The sequence below is a fragment of the Cherax quadricarinatus genome, chromosome 31, assembly GCF_038502225.1.
Source record: "Cherax quadricarinatus isolate ZL_2023a chromosome 31, ASM3850222v1, whole genome shotgun sequence".
Taxonomy (NCBI): domain Eukaryota; kingdom Metazoa; phylum Arthropoda; class Malacostraca; order Decapoda; family Parastacidae; genus Cherax; species Cherax quadricarinatus.
In genome coordinates, this window is record NC_091322.1 from 33296301 (window position 1) to 33323027 (window position 26727).

General features: G+C 43.0%; 1 protein-coding gene across 1 annotated transcript in view; it reads left to right on the forward strand.

Annotated features, from left to right (window-relative positions):
- The first annotated feature begins 22194 nt into the window (after positions 1-22194).
- The window catches only part of LOC128696442 (zinc finger CCHC domain-containing protein 7), a 277915-nt gene continuing 273382 nt past the window's right edge, over positions 22195-26727 (forward strand). Inside the window, exons 1-2 of the mRNA XM_070090407.1 lie at positions 22195-22298; positions 24870-24967. Coding sequence (XP_069946508.1) covers positions 22195-22298; positions 24870-24967 — 202 coding nt within the window. The remainder of the gene's footprint in view (positions 22299-24869; positions 24968-26727) is intronic.

Genomic DNA, 26727 nt, shown 5'->3' on the forward strand with positions numbered 1-26727 from the left:
GTGTATATAATCATGTATCTCTCCCTCCTGCGTTCCAGGGAATACAGGTTTAGAAACCTCAAGCGCTCCCAGTAATTGAGGTGTTTTATCTCCGTTATGCGCGCCGTGAAAGTTCTCTGTACATTTTCTAGGTCGGCAATTTCACCTGCCTTGAAAGGTGCTGTTAGAGTGCAGCAATATTCCAGCCTAGATAGAACAAGTGACCTGAAGAGTGTCATCATGGGCTTGGCCTCCCTAGTTTTGAAGGTTCTCATTATCCATCCTGTCATTTTTCTAGCAGATGCGATTGATACAATGTTATGGTCCTTGAAGGTGAGATCCTCCGACATAATCACTCCCAGGTCTTTGACGTTGGTGTTTCGCTCTATTTTGTGACCAGAATTTGTTTTGTACTCTGATGAAGATTTAATTTCCTCATGTTTACCATATCTGAGTAATTGAAATTTCTCATCGTTGAACTTCATATTGTTTTCTGCAGCCCACTGAAAGATTTGGTTGATGTCCGCCTGGAGCCTTGCAGTGTCTGCAATGGAAGACACTGTCATGCAGATTCGGGTGTCATCTGCAAAGGAAGACACGGTGCTGTGGCTGACATCCTTGTCTATGTCGGATATGAGGATGAGGAACAAGATGGGAGCTAGTACTGTGCCTTGTGGAACAGAGCTTTTCACCGTAGCTGCCTCGGACTTTACTCTGTTGACGACTACTCTCTGTGTTCTGTTAGTGAGGAAATTATAGATCCATCGACCGACTTTTCCTGTTATTCCTTTAGCGCGCATTTTGTGCGCTATTACGCCATGGTCACACTTGTCGAAGGCTTTTGCAAAGTCTGTATATATTACATCTGCATTCTTTTTGTCTTCTAGTGCATTTAGGACCTTGTCGTAGTGATCCAGTAGTTGAGACAGACAGGAGCGACCTGTTCTAAACCCATGTTGCCCTGGGTTGTGTAACTGATGGGTTTCTAGATGGGTAGTGATCTTGCTTCTTAGGACCCTTTCAAAGATTTTTATGATATGGGATGTTAGTGCTATTGGTCTGTAGTTCTTTGCTGTTGCTTTACTGCCCCCTTTGTGGAGTGGGGCTATGTCTGTTGTTTTTAGTAACTGAGGGACGACCCCCGTGTCCATGCTCCCTCTCCATAGGATGGAAAAGGCTCGTGATAGGGGCTTCTTGCAGTTCTTGATGAACACAGAGTTCCATGAGTCTGGCCCTGGGGCAGAGTGCATGGGCATGTCATTTATCGCCTGTTCGAAGTCATTTGGCGTCAGGATAACATCGGATAGGCTTGTGTTAATCAAATTTTGTGGCTCTCTCATAAAAAATTCATTTTGATCTTCGACTCTCAGTCTGGTTAGCGGCTTGCTAAAAACTGAGTCATATTGGGACTTGAGTAGCTCACTCATTTCCTTGCTGTCATCTGTGTAGGACCCATCTTGTTTAAGTAGGGGCCCAATACTGGGCGTTGTTCTCGATTTTGATTTGGCATAGGAGAAGAAATACTTTGGGTTTCTTTCGATTTCATTTATAGCTTTTAGTTCTTCCCGCGATTCCTGACTCCTAAAGGATTCTTTTAGCTTAAGTTCGATGCTTGCTATTTCTCTGACCAGTGTCTCCCTGCGCATTTCAGATATATTGACCTCTTTTAGCCGCTCTGTTATTCTTTTCCGTCGCCTGTAAAGGGAGCGCCTGTCTCTTTCTATTTTACATCTACCCCTCCTTTTTCTTAGAGGAATAAGCCTTGTGCATACATCGAGTGCCACCGAGTTAATCTGTTCTTGGGTCTGTGTTGCTTAGTATATCTTCCCAGCTTATATCGGTTAGGACTTGGTTTACTTGGTCCCACTTTATGTTTTTGTTATTGAAGTTGAATTTGGTGAATGCTCCCTCGTGACTAGTCTCATTTTGTCAGTCTGGGGCTCCTCGCATACATGTCTGAACCTCAATTATGTTGTGATCTGAGTATATTGTTTTTGATATGGTGACATTTCTTATCAGATCATCATTGTTAGTGAATATGAGGTCTAGTGTATTCTCCAGTCTAGTAGGCTCTATTATTTGCTGGTTTAAATTGAATTTTGTGCAGAGATTTAAAAGCTGCCTCCTGGTGTTATTACTGCAATAATATTATTTGCTATATTCCTCCATTTTAGGTGCCTTAAGTTGAAATCCCCCAGGAGCAAGATGTTGGGTGCAGGAGCTGGAAGATTTTCCAGACAGTGGTCAATTTTTAACAGCTGTTCCTGGAATTGCTGGGATGTTGCATCCGGAGGCTTGTAGACTACCACAATGACTAGGTTTTGGTTCTCGACCTTTACTGCTAAAACTTCCACTACGTCATTTGAGGCATTAAGCAGTTCTGTGCAAACAAGTGACTCTGCAATGTACAGGCCAACCCCCCCCCCCTTTTGCCTGTTCACTCTGTCACATCTGTATAGGTTGTAACCTGGGATCCATATTTCATTGTCCAAGTGATCCTTTATGTGGGTCTCAGTGAAAGCCGCGAACATTGCCTTTGCCTCTGCAAGCAGTCCACGGATGAAAGGTATTTTGTTGTTTGTTGCTGGCTTTAGACCCTGTATATTTGCAAAGAAGAATGTTATCGGACTGGTGGTATTGTTGGTACTGGACAATAGGCCGTCAAATAATTTCTGATGTGGGCACTAGAATGCTACAGGATGAATTAGATTGATGTTGTGGTCGGAGAAGTGACAGATGTAGCTCAGTGTGGACAAGGGTAAGGTTGTAATCTTAAGAAAAGGAAATAATTATGGCATTTACAAGCTCAACAATATAAATCTTAGTCAAAGTGATTGCGAAAAAATCTAGGAGTACTAGTTAGCAGAAATTTAAAGCCAAGACAGTAGTCTACCTGGAAGGTATTCCGGGGATCAACGCCCCCGCGGCCCTGTCCACGACCAGACCTCCCGGTGGATCAGGGCCTGGTCAACGAGGCTGTTACTGCTAGCCGCACGCAGTCCAACGTATGAACCACAGCCCGGCTGATCCGGCACTGACTTTAGGTATCTGTCCAGGGGTCTATTGGTAATGCCCCTTATTGCTGGTGGGAGGCTGTTGTACAGTCTTGGGCCCCGGACACTTATTGTGTTTTCTCTTAGTGTACCAGTGGCGCCCCTACTTTTCATTGGGGGTATGTTGCATCGCCTGCCAAGTCTTTTGCTTTCGTAGGGAGTGATTTCTGTGCAGATTAGGGACCATTCCCTCCAGAATCTTCCAGGTGTAGATTTTTATATATCTCTCTCGCCTGCGCTCCAGTGACTACAAATCAAGTGCAATTTCACCTGCCTTGAATGGAGATGTTTATATACAGCAGTATTCCAGCCTAGAGAGAGCAAGTGATTTAATAAGGATCATCATTGGCTTAGCATCTCTTTTCTTGAATGTTCTCATTATCCATCCTATCAGTTTCCTCGCAGATGTGATAGTGGCATTGTTGTGGTCCTTGAAGGTGAGGTCTTCGGACATTACCACACCCAGGTCCTTCACATTACTTTTCCGCTCTGTTGTGTGATTAGAGTTTATAGTATACTCAGTCGTAGTTATTATTTCCTCCAGTTTTCCATAACGGAGTAGTTGGAATTTGTCTTCATTGAACATCATATTGTTCTCTGTTGCCCATTGGAAAACTTGGTTTATATCTTCTTGGAGCTTTGCCGTGTCCTCAATGGATGACACTCTCATGCAGATCCTAGTATCGTCTGCAAAGGATGATACAGTGCTATGGTTTACATCTCTGTCTATGTCTGATATGAGGATGAGGAACAGGATAGGTGCGAGTACTGTGCCTTGTGGAACAGAGTTCTTCACTATGGCAGCTTCTTATTTCACTCTGTTTACAACTACTCACTACAGTACAAAAATATTCTCAATAAGACTAATAGTATTCTTGGCTTCATATCAAGAAGTATGAATAATAGAAGTCTAAGATTATCCTTCTAATTTATGTAACTTTGGTAAGACCTCATTTAGATTATGCTGCTCAGTTCTGGTCACCATATTACAGAGACGGATGACGAGGTTGATTCCACGTATTAGGAACCTTTACCACAAAAATAGGCTGAAAGCATTGAACTTGCAGTCTTTGGAAAGGCGTAGAATCAAATCAAATCAAATCAAGTTTATTCTCTATGAAGATTACAATGTGGGGTTTACATATTATAGGATATTGTGTGGTTTACATATAATATAAAACTAATTACAGAGAGGGCTAGTATCACAACTAGCATGACTAGGCATTTCGGGCAGACTAAGATTAATTCAAAACTCTATACTGGTACAGATTAAGGAGCATACTGGTATTAAGGCTAAGTAACTGCATTACAGTTCGTAAATTTAGCAATGTGAATGGTTTTGTTTTGGTACAATACACAGTTTCCATTGAAGCTTCTATATTGGAGCATCACAGGCAAATTTATGACTAGTTAAGATTCGTTAGGTAATAGTTGTATCACGTATTTCTATGTTTATAGTCAGTTATAGTGTAGGTGTGAATTGTGGGGAATCACAGATATCGAGGGGAGGTCTAGGTTGTTTTTTATGTGTATGATACAAGAGAATAGGCGGTTTTCATGTAGTTAGCTGACGGTGGGGTGTGTCAGGGAGATAAGATGTTTTCTAACGGTAGTTTTGAAAGTGATGAATGTGTCTGCAGTTCTAGAGTTTTCAGGTAGGGTGTTCCAGATTTTAGGCTCTTTTACATACACTGAATTTTTGTATAGGTTTAGCCGGAAATGGGAATGTCAGAGATGTTTGTGTCTGGCGTTATGCCTGTGGATCCTGTCACAACTTTCAAGAAAGTGTTTTAGGTCAGGGTTAATGTTGAAATTTAAGGTTCTGTAAATGTAGGTTGCACAGTAGTAAGTGTGGATGTTCTGAACAGTGAGTAGGTTTAGATCTGTGAAGAGTGGGGGGTGTGTTGCCTGGGATTGGATTGCATGATTATTCTTACTGCAGCTTTTTGTTGGGTTATTATTGGCTTTAGGTGTGCTGCTGCAGTTGATTCCCAAGCACAAATAGCGTAGATGAGGTAGGGATAAGTGAGTGAATGGTATAGTGTGAGAAAGGCAGATTGTGGCACATAGTAATATATCTTTGGAGAGGATCCCAACCGTTTTGGATACTTTTTTTTGTTATGTGTTGGATATGAGTGCTGAAATTCAGGTTGCTGTCGAGGTGCAGGCCTAGGAATTTGCCCTCATTATGTCTGGCAATAAGAGTGTTGTCGATCTTAATGTTAAGTTGTGCAACACCTGCTCTGTTATCGAACATAATACAGAAGGTTTTGTCAGTGTTAAGTGTAAGTTTATTGGCTGTCATCCAAGTAAATATTTTGAGTAGCTCTTCGTTAACAATGGTGTTGAGTGAGGCAAGATTTGGGTGGGAGATGACATAAGTCGTGTAGTCAGTAAAGACAATGGGTTTCAGGTGTTGTGATACGTTGGGAAGATCATTGATGTATAAGAGGAAGAGCAGGGGACCAAGGACACTTCTCTGTGGTACTCCAGTATCAAGTGACCGTGTTGATGAGGTTGTGTCTTTAATGGTGACATACTGATATCTATTAGTAAGGTAGGATTTGAAATGAGCAAGTGCATGGCCTCTTAAGTAAGTAAGTAAGTTTATTCAGGTATACACAAATACAGTTACATAGAATTATCATACATAGCAGTATATGTGTAGAGAACCTAGGATAACCCAAAAAAGTCAGACAGAGTGACTTATTTCCATTGGGGTCCTTTTACCTTATTATTATAATATAAAGGTTATAATATTTTCTTATTATTCTATAATGAAGATAACATCTTATTATCATACTAAAAAGACTATCTACTACACGGGGGTCATTAAGACTATCTACAATACGAGGGTCATTACTAGGAATAAGGTCAAATTTACACGTATGTTAGCTAAAAAATAGAAAATCATTCCCCCTCCCTTTCTGTAGCTACATTCATCAGACACCTTTTGGCACTCTTCTTGAACTGATTCATGCTATGACTGGCTTTGACATGTGCGGGCAGTCTGTTCCATTCCTTTATTGCTGTACAATAAAAGGTGTTTGAAGCCTGGCCAATGACTGTGGGTACTACAAAGTTGTGCTTTCCCCCTCTAGTACTATGATTGCTTTGGTTCCCAATCTTGACAACATTGACAGCAAGATATTCCGGACACTGTTTGTGAGCAATTTTATAAACATGATTTAGCTTCAGTTGTTTTACTCTGTCTTCAACATTCAGCATATCCAACTGCTGTAATTCATCCTGGCCTACATGTTCTCTTGGTCCCAGTCCCAGGATGAATCTTACGATTTTGTTCTGGGTGATTTGCAGTCTATCTTTCAGTTTTTTTGTCAAGGCAGAGTACCATGAAGAGCAAGCGTAATCCATATGGCATTGTATAAGGGCTAGACATAGGGTCCTGCGAGCCTTAGTAGGTAGACACTGTGCTTGTCTATACAGGAACTTCAGTCTGGCATTCGCTTTCTTTGCTACACTGTTCCCTATCAATTCTCCTGACATGCATGGGTCAAAGGGGATTCCCAGATATTTTAATGATGAAACCAAAGTGATGGGCTCCCCATTACACTGGACATTAAAATTATTTACCCTTCTCAGTTTATGTTTCGTGCCAAAGAGAATGGCTTCAGTTTTCCCGAGGTGTAATGATAGTTTGTTGTCTACTAACCATTTGCTGCAGGACTCCAGTTCCAGTGTTAAAACATTAGCTATATCTTGTGGGTCTTTACCTGACACTAACAGGGCACTGTCATCTGCATACAGTAGGAGTTTGCACTTGACACTGATAGGCGTCATTGACATAACATAAGAATAATAAGGGACCCAGAATACTACCTTGGGGAATTCCACATGCTATCGGCAGGGGTTCTGATTCCGTTTTGTTGATTTTGACAATTTGTCTCCTGTTGCTAAGGTAGGACCTTAAACCAGTCTACAGAACCTATACCGATAGCTTGAAGTTTCTTACATAATATATTGTTTACCTGGAGTTTACCTGGAGAGAGTTTCGGGGGTCAACGCCCCCGCGGCCCGGTCTGTGACCAGGCCTCCTGGTGGATCAGCGCCTGATCAACCAGGCTGTTGCTGCTGGCTGCACGCAAACCAACGTACGAGCCACAGCCCGGCTGATCAGGAACTGACTTTAGGTGCTTGTCCAGTGCCAGCTTGAAGACTGCCAGGGGTCTGTTGGTAATCCCCCTTATGTGTGCTGGGAGGCAGTTGAACAGTCTCGGGCCCCTGACACTTATTGTATGGTCTCTTAACGTGCTAGTGACACCCCTGCTTTTCATTGGGGGGATGGTGCATCGTCTGCCAAGTCTTTTGCTTTCGTAGTGAGTGATTTTCGTGTGCAAGTTCGGTACTAGTCCCTCTAGGATTTTCCAGGTGTATATAATCATGTATCTCTCCCTCCTGCGTTCCAGGGAATACAGGTTTAGAAACCTCAAGCGCTCCCAGTAATTGAGGTGTTTTATCTCCGTTATGCGCGCCGTGAAAGTTCTCTGTACATTTTCTAGGTCGGCAATTTCACCTGCCTTGAAAGGTGCTGTTAGAGTGTAGCAATATTCCAGCCTAGATAGAACAAGTGACCTGAAGAGTGTCATCATGGGCTTGGCCTCCCTAGTTTTGAAGGTTCTCATTATCCATCCTGTCATTTTTCTAGCAGATGCGATTGATACAATGTTATGGTCCTTGAAGGTGAGATCCTCCGACATAATCACTCCCAGGTCTTTGACGTTGGTGTTTCGCTCTATTTTGTGACCAGAATTTGTTTTGTACTCTGATGAAGATTTAATTTCCTCATGTTTACCATATCTGTGTAATTGAAATTTCTCATCGTTGAACTTCATATTGTTTTCTGCAGCCCAGTATCGAAGCCCAGTATCGAAGGCCTTTTGCAGGTTTAAGGTTACCATACCTATGAGGTTCCCCTTTGACATTTCAGTTCTCAGGTAATCCATCAGATTAATTAGGGAGGTGTCGGTTGAGTAAGATCTTCTAAAGCCCGATTGATAGCTATGGAGAATGTTGTTGTCATTAAGGTACTTAACTACTTGATAGTACACCGCTCTTTTTTTATATATATATTTTATTTAAAGCAATGCAAATACAAGTTGATATAAAACACAGAACAGATTAATACACAAGAATCCAACACAGTGACACCTCAACCAGGTCGTCTAAATACATGCAAAAGATTAATATTACATAGAACAATGTAACACTGAAGTTCAACAAAGCTCAAAGGCTACCTATGCACATGTTTATTTACCAATGAAACTAACATCACCACAAAATATAAAACATTGCTACAAATACAAGCGAAGATAAGTATACTAAAATGTCACAAGACCTTAAATAATACTAACACAATGTGAAATATTACATGCCAAACACATGTATACAACTACCAATAAAGTTGGTATTACCGGTAATGACTTAAACTCATTACACATTAATTACCCCCCCCCCCTTCACCCCGAATGGATATGATCGTTATCACCAACATGGTAACTTTAACATCCGAACTTGACATATATGAATAAACTAAGTGGTAATTATATAAGTATTGGTGAAACAATAACACCAAAGACACGGTACAATGAATAAAAATATTAACATAAGGGAAACATGGCCAAGTCAAACACATTACAGTGGTATTACACTCACCAGACTGTGATTACACATCATACGCACAGGTTCATACACATTCGCCCGTTACATTATGCAAGGAGACGACCCCGTTTCTACCCCTGACAGCCCATCCTACATTAGCATTTACCATCCCTACCCTGCCCCTCCCACCTAATTTACAAATTTAATAAAACCTCTAATGTTAGTTCTCTATATCCCTCTGAGAAAGCCCGCTCCCACCTTCTCCCATAAATTTCTCTGTTACGGCACAATGTTTTATAAAACGTAACTGCCAATACCCGCCTCTTCACCTCACTGACCCCTTTCCCCCTCATTCCCCACGTTATGTACACATAATCTACCATAATGTACTCCACAGCCCTAATAATACTCTCATCCATACCCCCCACGTCAAGACTTAATGCCCGCAGAACAGAAATGTTTTTACCTCTTATCCTATGCAGCACCCTGCTCAACCAACCCCTGATGCTCCCCATCCCCTCACAAAAATACACTACGTGGAACGCAGAATCCTCCCCTCCACATATTCCACAGACCCCCCTCCTCAACCACCCGTCTAGCCCGTAAAACCACACCCGACGGTAAAATCCCATGCAAAAAACGATACATCACCTCACGCCCACGGGGTTGTAACCTTAACCTACTGAACCTTCTCCATATACTTCCCCAGTCATACATTGGGAAAATCCCCTCCACCGGTGCCACAACCCTCTCCACTAACATCCTACACAGCCTACTTATTTTTACCTTACCCAGATCCCTAACCAACACCACTGCCCTCAAAATAGTTTCACACTCACGCAACTCTACTCCAGAAAACATATGTTTCAATCTACTGTGTATCTTGACCAACCCCCCCCACCCACACCCTCCCTCATCACCTCCCTCTTAATGAAGATACATTTGACCCTCCGCTTTAAATTCATTAAACCCAACCCCCCCTGACGCACAGGTAACATTACCACATCCCTTTTAAGCCAATCACAGCCCGAACCCCACAAGAATTTAAAAACCCGTCTAAGTATATTTGCAATTGCCGTCCCAGTTAAAGGGAACACGGCTGCCACGTGCCAAACCTTACTATACAATAAGACGTTAATAACAATGGCACGCTGCACAAAGGTCAAATGATAAGGCCGCAATGCTCCCAAGTGACCCAGAATCCTGTCTACCAACCTGACCGAGTTTTCCGCACGTGCAACATCCAGATCATCTGCATAGATAAGACCACAAATTTTTAATGAAGTCACCCGCTTCGTCACAACTGCACTACCTGACTCAACCCTCCCTGCCCAAGCTCCTAACCCCATGACCATGGACTTCTCTGAATTCACTCTCATACCAGTTGCACGTGCGAACGTGTTGACTACCCCATCTAAGGCGTTCATTGACATCCCCTCCCTAACCAGAACAGTAGTATCATCTACATACCCTATTAGAACTGGCCAAACCCTCCCAACTCCACTCCCTTCCCCCTCACTAATGCCCATTTGCTGCTCCACCATTCTATAAAAGGGGTCCTGTATGCACGCAAATAAAAGCTGTGACATAGGACACCCCTGTCTAAGTCCCCTACCCATTACAATCCTCCCCCCTAATCTTCCATTAATCTGTACTCTCGCCATTGCCCCATGATATAATGCATCTACCCATCCCACTATTTCATCCCCAAAACCCTGTCTCCTAAGGATAGCTCTCAATGCTTCTCGCTCCACTCTATCATATGCTCCTTGCCAGTCTAGAGCAACCAAGCTCCCCCCCGTTCTCCTCCTTTTTCTTCCACGAAGTAACCCATGCCCCTCCCCCATAGACCTACCTGGCAACCCAAACTGGGTTTCCGATACAACCCGCCCTACAACACACTTAATCCTATTTCCTAAAATCTTAGCAAACAACTTATAATCCATGCATAACAACGATATTGCCCGGTAGTCCCTAAATGAATGCTGTCCCATACCCTTCGGTACCAAGACTACTACAGCTGTTGCCTGCTTTTCTCCCAACGTGCCCCTCTCCTTCATCAAGTTTAATAACCTCACCAAAAAACCCTTTATTAGCTCCCAATGCTGTTGATAAAACTCTGCCGGTAGTCCATCGATTCCCGGCGCTTTGCCCTTACGCATTTCACTTAAAGCTCTCCATATTTCCTCCTCAGTTATTTCCCCACCCAGTGCTTCCCTATCACTGTTTCCCAACCGACATGTCACACTTCCACACACCTGTTCTAAATCCCCAACTCCTACCCCTTCCTCTTGCCAATACTTCTCATACCACTTATCCGCAAACAACCCCATCCCATCTGTAGTTTGTATAACCTGACCCACCCTATACCCACCCACCGACTCATGAACCTCCAACCATGGAATAGCTGTTGCCTGCTGACGTTGTTTTTGCCTGCACAACACACACGATGACGGCCTATCTCCCCATAACACCTCCTCCACCCCCGCCATTACTCTCACCGCTTGGAACCTCTCGTCCTGGATTTCCCGCAGCCTCTCTTTAAGTACCATAATGTTGTCCATAGGATAGGTACCCTCCACCGCTCCCCGTACATAACAACCCCTTAACCTGTCCTCCAAATAATTAATAAGCCCATATTTTAAAGAATTGATCCTTTTCCCTTCCCGCACATAATAATGCCGAATCCGTTCCTTAGCCACACCATCCCACCACGTCACCACATCCTCTACCCCTTTTACCTCCTCAGTTAACCCCTCCCACAGTCCTGTAAAACCCTCCAACCCCTCCTCATCTTCTAACACACTCGTATTTAACTTCCAGTATCCCCTAGAGATACTAGCTAATGAATCCCACTCGACCTCTGCCACTACCGCCTGATGATCGGAAAAAGCTACTTCAATTGTACGGACAGACTTTGACAATACCTTGTGAGATATGTACAACCTATCTAACCTAGCTGCATAACCTCTCCTCACGAAAGTGTGCTCTACCTCCCACGTGCCCCCACCTACCACATCCCTCAACTGAACATCCACCAAGAGATTTTGTAAGGCTGCCAACATGTGCCCCCCTCCTCGTGGTTCCACATCAGCTCTCCTGATGACACAATTCCAGTCCCCACCAACGATGGCCACTGCAGGTAAACCACATAAGGCGAAAACTAGATCATCACACACAAAATCCCTCTTTACTTTCATATCGTTTTCTGCTGGCGCATACACACTTACAAAGGTTACCCTCTGCCCCATCCACCACCCATCCACACGCAACACCCTCGCCCCCTCCCCCCTCACTTCGTTGCAACACAAACGGGCTCGCCTCCTTTATCAATAAACCCACACCACCTTTCAAACGTGCAGATGGCAGAGTCAAAACCTTAAACCCTGCCACCTCGAGCACTCTACCCTCCCTGAAATTATGCTCCTGTAGAAATACGACGTCCACTCTATATTTACGTAAGAGCATACGAAAACATTCCCTCTTCACTCCATTACACAGTCCATTCACATTCACAGTCATACACCTAAGGCCTTCCTAAAGCTTCCAACCCTTCCTCCTCTCAACCTTCCCAGGGCCTCCTGCCCCAGGGTCAACACATGATTTCGCACCATCCACCCCACCCCCCTTCTTTCGATGCCGCTTATCCTGGCTACCTCGAGAATATTCATCCTTCCTCCCAGACCTCTGCGCTGGCGTCAGGACGTCATCTGAGTCTGACGCTGCCGCTCTCTTCCTCGTGACGCCCTCCACCACCATGCTGTCTTCCGATGATTCCTCACAGTGAACGTCAACCGCTACTGTTTCATGTTGCACAGAGCACGGTGACTCCTCTCTGTGCCTGCTGATTTCCTCCTTCCTTCCTTTGCCTGTCCCGACACTCTCTCCTTGCAACTCAGGAACGGTCTCCCGGACAAGGGCATCATCCTCCCCAGATGGAGGTAAAGTTTTCAAAACCTCATCGAGCTCCTCCTCCAGCGCCAGCACCTCCTGCTGGACTAGCACTTCCTTCCCTGTCACCAGCAAAGTGGCCATTTCTGGCTCAACACAACTTATGGCTCGCCCATCATTCACCACAATGGAATCCTCAACAATTTCACTCCACAGACGGCCACCTCCTCGGTTGCCCTTGGAACTCTCCACTACGGCATCCACACCTGTAACTGGTGCTCCACCAGTCTGCACCATCCCCCTCCTCTGTTGCACACACGTCGCCGCCATGTGATCGTACTCCCCACACAGCCTGCATGTACGTCGCTGCCCAGCATAAGACACAAGAATTTGGGTCCGGAACTCCGTCATCACAACGTAGGACGGGATCGGATGCCTCAGAGTCATTTTGAGGGAGAAAGTACCCTCCGGACGTCCCATGTATGCACCTGCTGCCCACTTGCCTTGGGTTGCCAGATGCACGGTACCAAATGCTTCAAACACGTTCCTTAAGTCCTCCTCGTCAGCCTCGAAGGGGACGTTGTGCAACTTCACCCACGTATAGTGGCGAGAGACGTCTATGAGACGCACTTTGACAGCTGGGGTTGCATCTATACTCACATGCTCGAATTTCTTCACCAACGACTCATACACAGCCGTCGAATTTAACTTGACAAAGATCCGATAGGCTCCATTCAGGGCCACACCATATACCTCATCATCCTGTATTCCGTACGTCTCTCTGATGATCGTCGGAAGCAACACCTGCGCCGTAGAGGGGTAAATCGCCCCACGAAGCAGCTCAACGCCGACAGTATTCACTCTACGCCGGACACTCAGCGCCATGTTGTTGCTATGAGAGCTCTCCTGAAAACAGCAGAGGGGTGCAGAGCACAACCGCGCTCCACCGCAGTCAGGCAGCGAATAGTGGTGATTGATAGATTTATTATGTGAACAATAGGGATTAACAGTTCAGAAGCACTGTCTGTTAGGAATTTAGACGGGATGTTATCAGGGCCAGTGCTCTTAGTTGGGTTTAACCTGCTTAGTTCTTTTTGAATAAAGTCATGAGATACACTTACTAGTTGACAACTGTTTGGGGTTACCCCTTTATTGGTATAGTATGTTTGAAACTTATCAGAGTCTGTGTTAAAGGTATTTGATGCAGCTGGTAGTTTACTTACTAGTGTTGATGCAACAGATGTGTATTAGGAATTAAAGCAATTTGCCACCTTAGATGTTTCGTGGCATACCTCGTTATCGATAGTGAGTACTATGTTAGACCTATCTACTGGCTTATGGCTATACCCCAACTGTTTTAGTTGTTGCCAGAGCTTTCTGGGGTTATGCTTATACTCTTCAATTTTTAAGCAATAGTGCTTTGCCTTTGCTCCTTTTATAAGTCTCTGTACTCTGTTCCTCACCCTTTGGAATTCATTTAGTGCTGCAATATCCTGTCTGCTTTAAATCTTTTTAGCAGCTGGTCTCTGAATTTCATATTATCTAATATCTCAGTATTCATCCAGGGTTCAGTTCTTCGTTTAATCCTAACCTCTTTAACTGGTGCAATATTATCAAGGATGGTAGTGAACATTGTTTTGAATTTTTCCCAGGCATCGTTTACGTTCGTGCAACTTGTTATCTCTGTCCAGTCACAATTGTGTAGCCTATTTACCAGTGTTTCTTTACTGTAGTTTCTAGTTGACCTCGTTTTTATTGTCCTGTGTAGGCCTAACCTATCCCTAGTGAGTTTCCTGGTGCAGTAAATGATGAAATGATCACTAAGACCTGTGGTAATGACGCCTGACTGACTAATGTTCTCAACGCGGTTACAAAGTATGTGGTCAGTTAGGGTGGCTGAGAACTGTGTGATCCAGGTTGGTGTATTAATTAGTTGAGTGTAACTATTTAAACCTAGAATTTGCTTATACCTTTTGCATAGCCCGTTATTTTGCTGCTGAAAACAGATATTGAAGTCGCCCAGTATTATTGTCTCGCAGTTGTTTTCAAGTCCGGACAATACTCTGGAAAAGTCTTCTAAGAACTGGTCCTGGGTAGGAGGGCAGTAACTATTTCCTACTAAGATGGGTTTAGTCTTGGGAAGCAACACTTCAAACCATAGAATCTCCAGTTTATTGTTATTTAAATCAGGTCTTGGGTTGTAAGCTAAGTCATTTCTAATGTAGGCACATACTCCACCGCCCTTTCTGTTCCTATCTAAGCGTTTTATATTGTAACCTTCTATTTTGACCTCGTCGTCAGTCACCATATCATCCAACCGGGATTCAGAGATGGTTATAACTGCTGCCCTAATTTTGTTAGCTAGAATCTTAATCTCTGCCAATTTAGGAAGAAGTGATCTTGCGTTGACATGAATAAAGTGAAGGCCAGTTTTCATAAAACAATTATAATCATCATTATATGACAATGGGTCATTTGTATTAAAATTAGGTAAATCAATGTCATCATTGCTAAAGGGTAACTGTGCCAAAGTGCATTTGTTACACACAAAATGAATTCTGGCACCGTTGCTATAATTGTACATACATCCATCATGCACCCACCCCTTACACATTTTACATAAGGTGCCTTTTCTGTTTTTCATGCGTACTTTAGTACAGTGTATGCACCTGTTTGGTGGTGTTTGAGATAATAATGGCTGTATTGTCTCACAATGACCTATGTATGCATTACATATGGAGTTAAAGTTATCATTCCTAGCTACTAGACCGTCATTATCACCGTCATTTATCTGTCTGTTTTGCCTCTGCACAATAGTTTGAGGTCCTGGATTAATTTGGATATCACAACTTAACAGCGCTACAATAAGAGCTGTGTGCCACTGTTTTTGTTTGGGTATGTGGTGTTGCCATACCTTGCAGCAATAGTGACATTTACTTTTCTGGTAGGATGGCAACTGTTGGGCTTTTACTGTCCAGGGCGCTGTTACTCCATTCACCTTTTCCAGCCCCCATGACTGATTTCTTTCTTCATGGAATTGAAGAAGAAAGATAAATATGATTATGGCAGCCTGTACCCCCCTAATGACTGCCATTTTCACTCTTCGCCCTTTTACTCATATACAATAATATTTATTTCTCTTTTCCAGTCACCTAGTACACCCTAGTATCTGCTTTAGCAATCACCACTGAATTGCTAGTAAATTTTCTTCTTCAAAACCCTCTTCACTGCTCACTTTTCCCTTAACTTCACAAACCCCTTTCAGTCAACCCCTTATTACACACTCCCCTTCCCACCTCACTTCACAGTCCGGCTTCACTTATTAACTTCTAACTCCTTTCCATTTTGGTAGACCAGAAAGGTTTAATCAATGGTTTTATCCTTCCAAATCCCCTTCAATTCCATTTATCGGGGGTTGTGTCGTGTTGTTGACTGCCTGACCTGGTCTGCTGACTCAGCCATTTTTAAAACACTGAGGGAAGTAAACGCCACCTACAATCTGACTTTCCTTGAGTTTATGGATATATTTGGCGTTTTCTCCTATGATTCTCTCACTATACACTGGTCAGCTGAATATAGGTCAGCTACTAAAACATTAACCTTGACTGTTTACCTATTCACTTCTTTCCCACGACTGTCACTTGAGGGATAGCCGTCCTATAACCTTGGAGTTTTGTACTGTTGATTTGACGGTTTCCTGTGTTTCCCTCTCGTTAGCACTGGTACAGGTAATATGATGGTGGTACAGATATGATGCTGCTGTCAACAGATGAACGTCAGTAAAGATGAGAATTTCACTTCGCTAGTTGTACGTCTGGCAGTAGCTGGTGTTTGGATGTCGGTCAGCCATGTTTAAATGCTCAATTCTTTCCCTCGTTTGGCACTAAGGAAAAAAGTCCTACAGACCTGTCATTTCCTTGGAGTTTTGTTGATCAGGTTTTCTGCCATGTTGTCTTCCCGTTGAACACTGGTGCAGTTGATATGGAGGTCGGTTATTTCATTGTAGTGGAAAACGTCTCATGTCTGGTTCACGTCTGGCAGCAGGTCTGGTACTTGAATACCGGTCCCTCTTTTGTCATATTTAGTCCATTTCGTTGTCACCTTCAGTTTTTATGTCACTATAGGTTACTTGTATGTTGTTGCAGCAGTACTTGCAATTTGGCCATCACTGGAGTTCGGATAGGCCCAGGGGACGGCAAGATATAGGAGCAGCCTATATCTTGTGGAGTAGGAGGCCGTGGTTTACTCTCAAGAAAGCTTTTCTTAGGTCAATAAAAAGTCCTAAGGGATATTCCTTATTTTCCAGTGTTGTGTAAAGCAGATCTAGCATTTTTACAGTCGCATCATTAGTGCTTTTATTTTTTCTGAAGCCAAATTGGCAAGGGTTGAGTATGTTTTGTGCTGTTATAAACGAATATAATCTCTTGTGCACAAGTTTCTCGATGATTCTGGATAGCAATGGTAAGTTTGATATTGACCTATAGTTGTTTACATCTGTGGAGTCACCACCTTTATGTATTGGTGTAACCCTTGCTGTCTTGAGTAGTGTCGGGAAGGTGCTAGTTTCTAGTGACTTGTTAAAAAGTAATGAAATAGCATGTGGAAGGACATGGGCCGCTCGCTTGTACAAAAATGGTGGGCCGTGAGACAGATTCCCTGAATTATTTTTAAGTGATTTAATAATCGTGGTGGCTTCCGTGGGCTTAGTAGGTGCAAGATAGGAGTAGTTTGGGAAATTCCCATCTAAGTAATTATTTGCACGGGCGTTGGTACCTGGAATTTTCCTGGCGAGATAAGATCCTATGGTTGAGAAGAAGTCGTTTATCTTGCCAGTTACTTGTGTATCGTTCCAATCTCCTATGTGCCAGTTATTTATGTATCGTTCCAATCTCCTATGTGCCAATTTCTTCTGTATTGTTCCAATCTCCTATGTGCCAGTTACTTGTGTATTGTTCCAGTCTCCTATGTGCCAGTTACTTGTGTATCGTTCCAATCTCCTATGTGCCAGTTACTTGTGTATTGTTCCAATCTCCTATGTGCCGGTTACTTGTGTATTGTTCCAATCTCCTATGTGCCAGTTACTTGTGTATTGTTCCAGTCTCCTATGTGCCAGTTACTTGTGTATTGTTCCAGTCTCCTATGTGCCAGTTACTTGTGTATTGTTCAAGTCTCCTATGTGCCAGTGCATAATAGAGATAGTAAACTAACTATGTGCCAGTTGTGTATTGTTCCAGTCTCCTGTGTGCCAGTTGTGTATTGTTCCAGTTTCCTATGTGCCAGTTACTTGTGTATTGTTCCAATCTCCTATGTGCCAGTTGTGTATTGTTCCAGTCTCCTATGTGCCAGTTGTGTATTGTTCCAGTCTCCTATCTGCCAGTTACTTGTGTATTGTTCCGGTCTCCTGTGTGCCAGTTGTGTATTGTTCCAGTCTCCTATGTGCCAGTTACTTGTGTATTGTTCCAATCTCCTATGTGCCAGTTGTGTATTGTTCCAGTCTCCTATGTGCCAGTTGTGTATTGTTCCAGTCTCCTATGTGCCAGTTACTTGTGTATTGTTCCAATCTCCTATGTGCCAGTTGTATATTGTTCCAGTCTCCTATGTGCCAGTTACTTGTGTATTGTTCCAGTCTCTTATGTGCCAGTTGTGTATTGTTCCAGTCTCCTATGTGCCAGTTACTTGTGTATTGTTCCAGTCTCTTATGTACCAGTTGTCTATTGTTCCAGTCTCCTATATGCCAGTTACTTGTGTATTGTTCCAATCTCCTATGTGCCAGTTGTATATTGTTCCAGTCTCCTATGTGCCAGTTACTTGTGTATTGTTCCAGTCTCTTATGTGTCAGTTGTGTATTGTTCCAGTCTCCTATGTGCCAGTTACTTGTGTATTGTTCCAATCTCATATGTGCCAGTTGTGTATTATTCCAGTCTCCTATGTGCCAGTTGTGTATTGTTCCAGTCTCCTATGTGCCAGTTACTTGTGTATTGTTCCAATCTCCTATGTGCCAGTTGTCTATTGTTCCAGTCTCCTATGTGCCAGTTACTTGTGCATTGTTCCAGTCTCCTATGTGCCAGTTGTGTATTGTTCCAGTCTCCTATGTGCCAGTTACTTGTGTATTGTTCCAGTCTCCTATGTGCCAGTTGTGTATTGTTCCAGTCTCCTATGTGCCAGTTACTTGTGTATTGTTCCAATCTCCTATGTGCCAGTTGTGTATTGTTCCAGTCTCCCATGTGCCAGTTTCTTGTGTATTGTTCCAGTCTCCTATGTGCCAGTTGTGTATTGTTCCAATCTATGTGCCAGTTGTGTATTGTTCCAGTCTCCTATGTGCCAGTTGTGTATTGTTCCAGTCTCCTATGTGCCAGTTACTTGTGTATTGTTCCAGTCTCCTATGTGCCAGTTGTGTATTTTTCCAGTCTCCTATGTGCCAGTTGTGTATTGTTCCAGTCTCCTATGTGCCAGTTGTTTATTGTTCCAGTCTCCTGTGTGCCAGTTACTTGTGTATTGTTCCAGTCTCCTATGTGCCAGTTGTGTATTGTTCCAGTCTCCTATGTGCCAGTTACTTGTGTATTGTTCCAGTCTCCTATGTGCCAGTTGTTTATTGTTCCAGTCTCCTATGTGCCAGTTGTGTATTGTTCCAGTCTCCTATGTGCCAGTTACTTGTGTATTGTTCCAGTCTCCTATGTGCCAGTTGTTTATTGTTCCAGTCTCCTGTGTGCCAGTTGTGTATTGTTCCAGTCTCCTATGTGCCAGTTACTTGTGTATTGTTCCAGTCTCCAGTCTCCTGTGTGCCATGTGCCAGTCTCCTATGTGCCAGTTGTTTATTGTTCCAGTCTCCTATGTGCCAGTTGTGTATTGTTCCAGTCTCCTATGTGCCAGTTACTTGTGTATTGTTCCAGTCTCCTATGTGCCAGTTCCACAGTTGTGTATTGTTCCAGTCTCCTATGTGCCAGTTACTTGTGTATTGTTCCAGTCTCCTATGTGCCAGTTACTTGTGTATTGTTCCAGTCAATGTCCAGTTATGTATTGCCAGTCTCCTATGTGCCAGTTGTGTATTGTTCCAGTCTCCTATGTGCCAGTTGTGTATTGTTCCAGTCTCCTATGTGCCAGTTACTTGTGTATTGTTCCAGTCTCCTAGGTGCCAGTTGTTTATTGTTCCAGTCTCCTGTGTGCCAGTTGTGTATTGTTCCAGTCTCCTATGTGCCAGTTACTTGTGTATTGTTCCAGTCTCCTATGTGCCAGTTGTTTATTGTTCCAGTCTCCTGTGTGCCAGTTGTGTATTGTTCCAGTCTCCTATGTGCCAGTTGTTTATTGTTCCAGTCTCCTATGTGCCAGTTGTGTATTGTTCCAGTCTCCTATGTGCCAGTTACTTGTGTATTGTTCCAGTCTCCTATGTGCCAGTTGTTTATTGTTCCAGTCTCCTGTGTGCCAGTTGTGTATTGTTCCAGTCTCCTATGTGCCAGTTACTTGTGTATTGTTCCAGTCTCATATGTGCCAGTTACTTGTGTATTGTTCCAGTCTCCAATGTGCCAGTTATGTATTGTTCCAGTCTCCTATGTGCCAGTTGTGTATTGTTCCAGTCTCCTATGTGCCAGTTACTTGTGTATTGTTCCAGTCTCCTATGTGCCAGTTACTTGTGTATTGTTCCAGTCTCCTGTGTGCCAGTTACTTGTGTATTGTTCCAGTCTCCTATGTGCCAGTTACTTGTGCATTGTTCCAGTCTCCTATGTGCCAGTTACTTGTGTATTGTTCCAGTCTCCTATGTGCCAGTTACTTGTGTATTGTTCCAGTCTCCTATGTGCCAGTTACTTGTGTATTGTTCCAATCTCCTATGTGCCAGTTACTTGTGTATTGTTCCAGTCACGGTATTGTGCCTTTTTGTTCTTTATTAGTGTGGGGAAGCGCTAAGCCCGTAAGGGTTATACATCGCTTGAAAAATTAGGGGGTAATTGGGTTCAGTTCAGGGAAGACGAGGATAGTCCTAGTTCTGTAGATCAAGAGCCCGTCACCGACATCAAGGTACCTTCGTCAAAGGTTTAGGGGTTGTTATTTTCATAGGGAAGCGCTAAAGCCGTAAAGGCTCATTGGCACCTGGATAATGGAAGGTAATAAGGTTTGGTCCGAGGGAGGAGAGGATAGTTAAAATTTCTTGAATCAAGATTTTTTTTTATCAAAGGCAAGAAAGCATTAAACACGCATGGGCCACATAGCTCCTGGGAAATGGAAGGCATTCGGTTTTAATCCAAGGAAGGGGAGATTTGAGTCCAGTTCCTTGGATCAAAAGCCATTCTTCACCAGCATCAAGGCAGCTTGAGGGTCTCTGATCAGAAGTCCTCCTTCACCAGTATCAAGGCACCTTGAAGGTCTTGGATCAAGAGCTCTTCACTGGCATCAAGGCACATTTCTAAAAGGGTCTTGGATCAAGAACCCTTCGCCGCAATCAAGGCATTTTTCTAGTCTCGGATCAAGGTACATCCCTTGAGTTGTATGGATCAAGAGCCTTTCACCAGCATCAAGGTACATCCCTTGAGGGATATGGATAAGAGTTCTTCAGCATCAAGGTACATTTCTTTATCGGCCTTGGATCAAGAGCCCTTCAATCGGCATCAAGGTACATTCCCTGAGAAATGTGAATAAAGTTCTTCACCGGCATCAAGGTACATTTTTGAGCGGCCTTGGATCTAGAGCCCTTCACCTGCATCAAGGTACATTCCTTGAGGAGTCGGATCAATAGTCCCGACATCAATATACATTTCTTGAGGGGTCTTGTATCAAGAGCCCTTCACTAGTATCAAGACAACTTCCTTGAGGAATCTTGGATCAAGAGTTCTTCCCTGCATCAAGATACATGCCTTAAGGGATCAAGGTGCATTATATGTTGGTCTATCATACTTGATCAAGAGCCGTTCAGCAGTATCAAGGCACCCATCTAAAAGGATGCACCATTCTTGTGTTGTAACTCCCTTAATCAAAAGCCCTTGAGGAGAATCAAGGTCCCCATCTTGTGCTGTGGCTCCTTTGACCAAGAACCAAAGAACAGTATCAAGGTCCCCGCATTATGCTGTGGCTTCCTTAATCAAGAGTTCTTAAGTATCAAGGTGCCACCTTGTGTTGTGGCTGCCTAGAGTATCAAGGTCCCCACCTGGTGTCGAAGTTAATTTGATCAATAGCCTTGAGGAGCATCAAGGTCTTCACATGGTGTAGTGGCTGTCTTAATCAAGAGCCTTCCACCTGGTGTTGTGGCTGCATTAATCAAGAACTCCAACTTAGTGTAAGGGCTGCCTTAATCAAAAGCCTTCCCCTCCGGTGTTGCGGGTTCATTAATCAAGAGCTCTCCCACCCAGTGTTGCAGTTGCCCTAATCAAGAGTCCTCCCACCTAGTGTTGCGGCTGCCTTAATCAAGAGCCCTCCTACCTGGTGTTGCAGCTTCCTTTAAGAACTCACCTAGTATTGCGATTGCCTTAATCAAGAGCACTCCCACCTAGTGTTGCAGGTTCCTTTATCAAGAACTCCCCCCTAGGGTAGCGGCTGCCTTAATCAAGAGTCCTCTCACCTAGTGTTGCGGCTGCCTTAGTCATGAGCCCAACAGTTGCACAACTTAGGGCAGCATGCGTTTACAGCAGGTCACTCCTGCCTCTCACAACTACTGAACCACTGTGACATGGTCTTGGATGCACTGAAGGACAAACAAAATGCAGATGTAGAATACACAGACTTTGCAGAAGCCTTCGACAAGTGCGATCATGATGTAATAGCACACGAAATGTGTGTTAAATAAATAACGGGAAAAGTGAGTAGATGGATCTATTACTTTCTAATCAATAAGTCACAAAGAATAATAGTAAACAGAGTAAAGTCAGATGCGGTTAAACCAGTGAAAAGCTCTGTTCCACAAGGCACAGTACTCCCGCCCATCCTTTTCCTCATCCTTATATCTGACATAGAGATGTTAGCCATAGCACCGTGTCTTCCTTTGCTGACGATACCAGAATTTGCATGACAGTGTCATCCAGTGACATTGTAAATCTCGAAGCGGATATAAACCAAGTCCTCAAATGAGCCACGGAAAACAATATGAAGTTCAATGAGGACAAATTTTAATTGCCCCATTATGGAAGACTTGAAGAAATAAAAACTAGATAGGAGTATAAAAAAAATTCTAACCACATAATAGAGCGAAAAACTAATGTAAAGGACTTGGGAGTGATAATGTCAGAGGTTCTCACTTTCAAAGATTACAATAGTGCCATTATCACATCTGCTAGGAAAATGACAGGATGGATAATGAGAACCTTCAAAACAAGGGATGCCAAGTCAATGGTGATTCTCTTTAAATCACTTGTTTTCTTCCTAGGCTGGAATACTGTTGTACGCTAACGACCCCTTTCAAGGCAGGCGAAATTACAGAGCTATAGAATATACAGAGAACTTTCACTTCACATATAAGTACGATCAAGCATCTCAGTTACTGGGAACGTTTGAAGTCCCTTGATCTGTACTTTTTGGAATGCAGGCGAGAAAGATACACCATAATTTACACCTGGAAAATCCTAGAGAGACTAGTCCCAAATTTGCAAATGGCAATCACTCCCTACGAAAGCAAAAGACTCGGCAGGCGGTGCAACTTTCCCCCAAAGAAAAGCAGCGGTGCCGTGAGTACGCTAAGAGATAACACAACAAGTGCCAGGGGCTCAGGCTCATTCAACTGCCTCCCAGCATACATAAGGGGGGGATTACCAACAGACCCCTAGTTGTCTTCAAGAGGGAGCTGGAAACTGGACAGACACCTAAAGTCAATACCTGACCAGAGTGCGGCCAGCAGTAATAGCCTGATTGATCAGGCCCTGATCTGCCGGGAGGCCTGGTCATAGACCAGGCCGCGGGGGGGTTGACCCCCGAAACACCCTCCAGGTAGCATCCCACCTGATGTGGCTGCAATAATCAGAAGCCCTGTCACTTATTGTTCCGGCTGCATCAATCAAGAGCCCTACCACCTAGTACTAAGGCTGCATCAATCAAGAGCCCTACCACCTAGTACTGAGGCTGCATCAATCAAGAGCCCTACCACCTAGTACTGAGGCTGCATCAAGAGCCCTACCACCTAGTACTGAGGCTGCATCAATCAAGAGCCCTACCACCTAGTACTGAGGCTGCATCAATCAAGAGCCCTCTCACGTGGTGTTGCTGCTGTATTAATCAAGTGTCCTCCCAGGTGGTGTTACGGCGGCCTCGTACTGAATGACCCGATGCCTTACTACAACCTTCCCATTTTCTCTTGCTGAAAAATTAACATATTAATCTCGATTTTGTTGACCTTACGATACATTAGGATAACACACGTGGCTCTGTTATGTCAATATAAATTCAAAGACTTAACAGGAGACTTCGAATTGAATAATTTCCATTCAGTAAACACAGCTCTAGTTACGTAGTGTAGTGGATGACGTGACTGTGAGGAAGAGCTGTTATCTGCTCTGTTAGGTGTGTTTCCCAGAGTATCTACATAGCTCCTGGCCCCGCCTCACACCATAGATGTGTGTTGTAGGGCAAAACTTAATACAGAAGGTTGGTAAGTATAGTCCTTGTATACTTCACGTAAGTAAGTTAATTTTAAGCCTGCCCGTAATGCTATGCATTCAAGTGGCTTTGGTATGCTGCATTTAACTGTATTCTTTTGTACTTCTCTGTATCATGTTCAAATTAATAAATAAATAAAATAAATAAATAAATAAAAGTAAAGCAAATAAGTTTCGATACAATTACTCAATCCTCGAATTTGAGCACACATACAGAGGTACAAAAAATACAGATAAGAGCAGCATGCCAAAGCCACTTATACTATGCATAGCATTACGGGCTGGCTTAAAATTAACTTAAGATTAACTATGATTACATTTGTTACGCAGTAGGTGCAAATTACCTAGGATAATCCCTTCCCCCTAAAAAAAATTCAAAGTGACCTTATCCTCATATAAAAAAATATACTCCAATCCTCAAAATAGCGCCGAAAGTACATTCTTTGTGTATACACATTGAGAGATACTCACATAGTGTTAGATGTATGGTGTATGAAGGGTAAGTAAGCAAATTTATTTAGGCACAGGCACAGATAAGTACAATTATCAAACATAATGTAAATTACCGAGGATAAACTCAAAAAGTCAGACAAAGTGACTTATTTCCATTGGTGTGTACGTTAGGTTTTCAAGGACCCAATTGGAAATAAGTCACTTTGTCTAACTTTTTTTGGTGGGATTATCCTAGGTAATTTACACTACGTATAATAAGTGTACTTACGTGTACCTGTACCTAAATAAAGTTACTTATGTGTTGTAGTGGCGTGTGCAGCAGTGTGGGTGGGTGGTGTAGTGCCGTGTGCAGCAGCGCCCAGTACCTCACCTACACTCAGCGACGCTACACGCGCTCTACACCAGGTCAGACTACCTATTTTCAACCCAATTTACCATTTTTTCCAAACAAATCTCCGTGCCAGTTGTGCGTAGTGATCTGTGTCAGAGTCGCGCGTCTACTCTGGTTATTGCCCTGATGGCTATTATGTTGTAGTTTAAGTATAATTCCTTGAAGTGTGTGATGGTCTTCTGCTAGATAAATGGAGGCGCAAAATACGCTTGTGGTGTGCGTGTTACAACTGTCTGTGTAGTGAAGATAGTACAGTGGTTGTGGTGATGCAGCGTACACACCACCCATCACTTGTTATACCTGATACACAATACTTGCATAGTAAGTACATTTGTAGTGATGCTATATATATGTGAGTACCTTCATAGCTCATCATGGAAAACTTTGATCTTCACGGGGGAAACTCTTCTTTTTGCGAGAATTGATGTAATTTTTATTTTGTTTTCCATAGGAACTTGTTATTAGTGTGTGTGGATTTATTATGCAATTATTTTTTTTAATGAGTGCTGTGTTATTTCAAGAGTAATGAAAGGGAGGGGAAATAACCTTGATTTGGCTCTAGCAGACAAGGTGACCCTTATAACGCTGGAGATGGAGCAGCCTGGCGCCACCGATTACAAATCCGTTACATTTAACGTTGAATAAAGGTATGATAGTAAGAATACCACAGTAAAGGTCCCTCTTAGCAACGTTAATAAAGCTCTTTTGCTTTTTTTTCTGCTGTCCACTTTTTTTAATTTTTTTTACATTTCTTCATACAAGCAGAGTCTAGGAGGTAAGACACTTGCCGGTATTGTATACCATTTTGATGTTCAAGCAGAGTCTAGTTGTGGTATTTAGCTGTACTTTGGTGATGTAAAGGGTGAAATTTTGCAACGTTTGTTGGCGTTTACATGACTGAAAGAGGCAGTGTTATTAGTGGCGTTGGTTGGTAGGTGCCCTACTATACTTGCCAGTGGAAATACGTCACTCCAACATTTTTGGGGTTTATCCTACGTAATTTACACTGTATGATGATTGCAATTATGTGTATCTCTGCATAAATATATTTACTTAACACATCAATATCAGAGGAACTTCCTTTTAATACTGCTGCTCCCAAAGTGGTAAATTTTAGAATTTTACTGGAACCGTGGAGATCTGGAAGTTGAGGGTTGTCAAGGTTACTGTTTATTCCGTAGTTGACTGTTTGTGGATTTGTGATGTTCCAGGGGAGACATTTGCAGTACTTGAAAGTTGAAACACTTGTTGTCACAAAGAAGCATTTTTTATTTAATTCACCTGACTAACTCAATTAACTTGTCAATAGTAAGTCTTTTAGCTACATCTGTTGCATCTTCACCAGTCTTGTCCTCCTCATTTTTTGTTTTTATCAGAATTCAGAACAGTAGTGTATCAGGTATATATCTGTTGACATTCATCCATTCTGTCAGTTTCTTCATTAAGTCTACTTGCTATATCCTTGGCAATAGCTCCCATAGCACTTTTTCACTCAAGCAACTTTAACTAAATATTTCTCCTTTAATTAAATGATACGTAAAGTCATTGTCAAGCATTTCATCAGGGGAGTTTTCAAACATCGGAGTAGGCCACAACTTATGCCAGCCCTTCTTTAGTGTTGATACTATTACCTTCTCCCAATCACTAATGATGAACCAAATCACATCTTTCAAGTTAAACTCTTCAATAAATGTGTCTACAGGTTTACCAGCATTTACCACATTACACATTAGCATAATGAAAAGTGAGCAATATTCACCCTTCATAGTGCAGT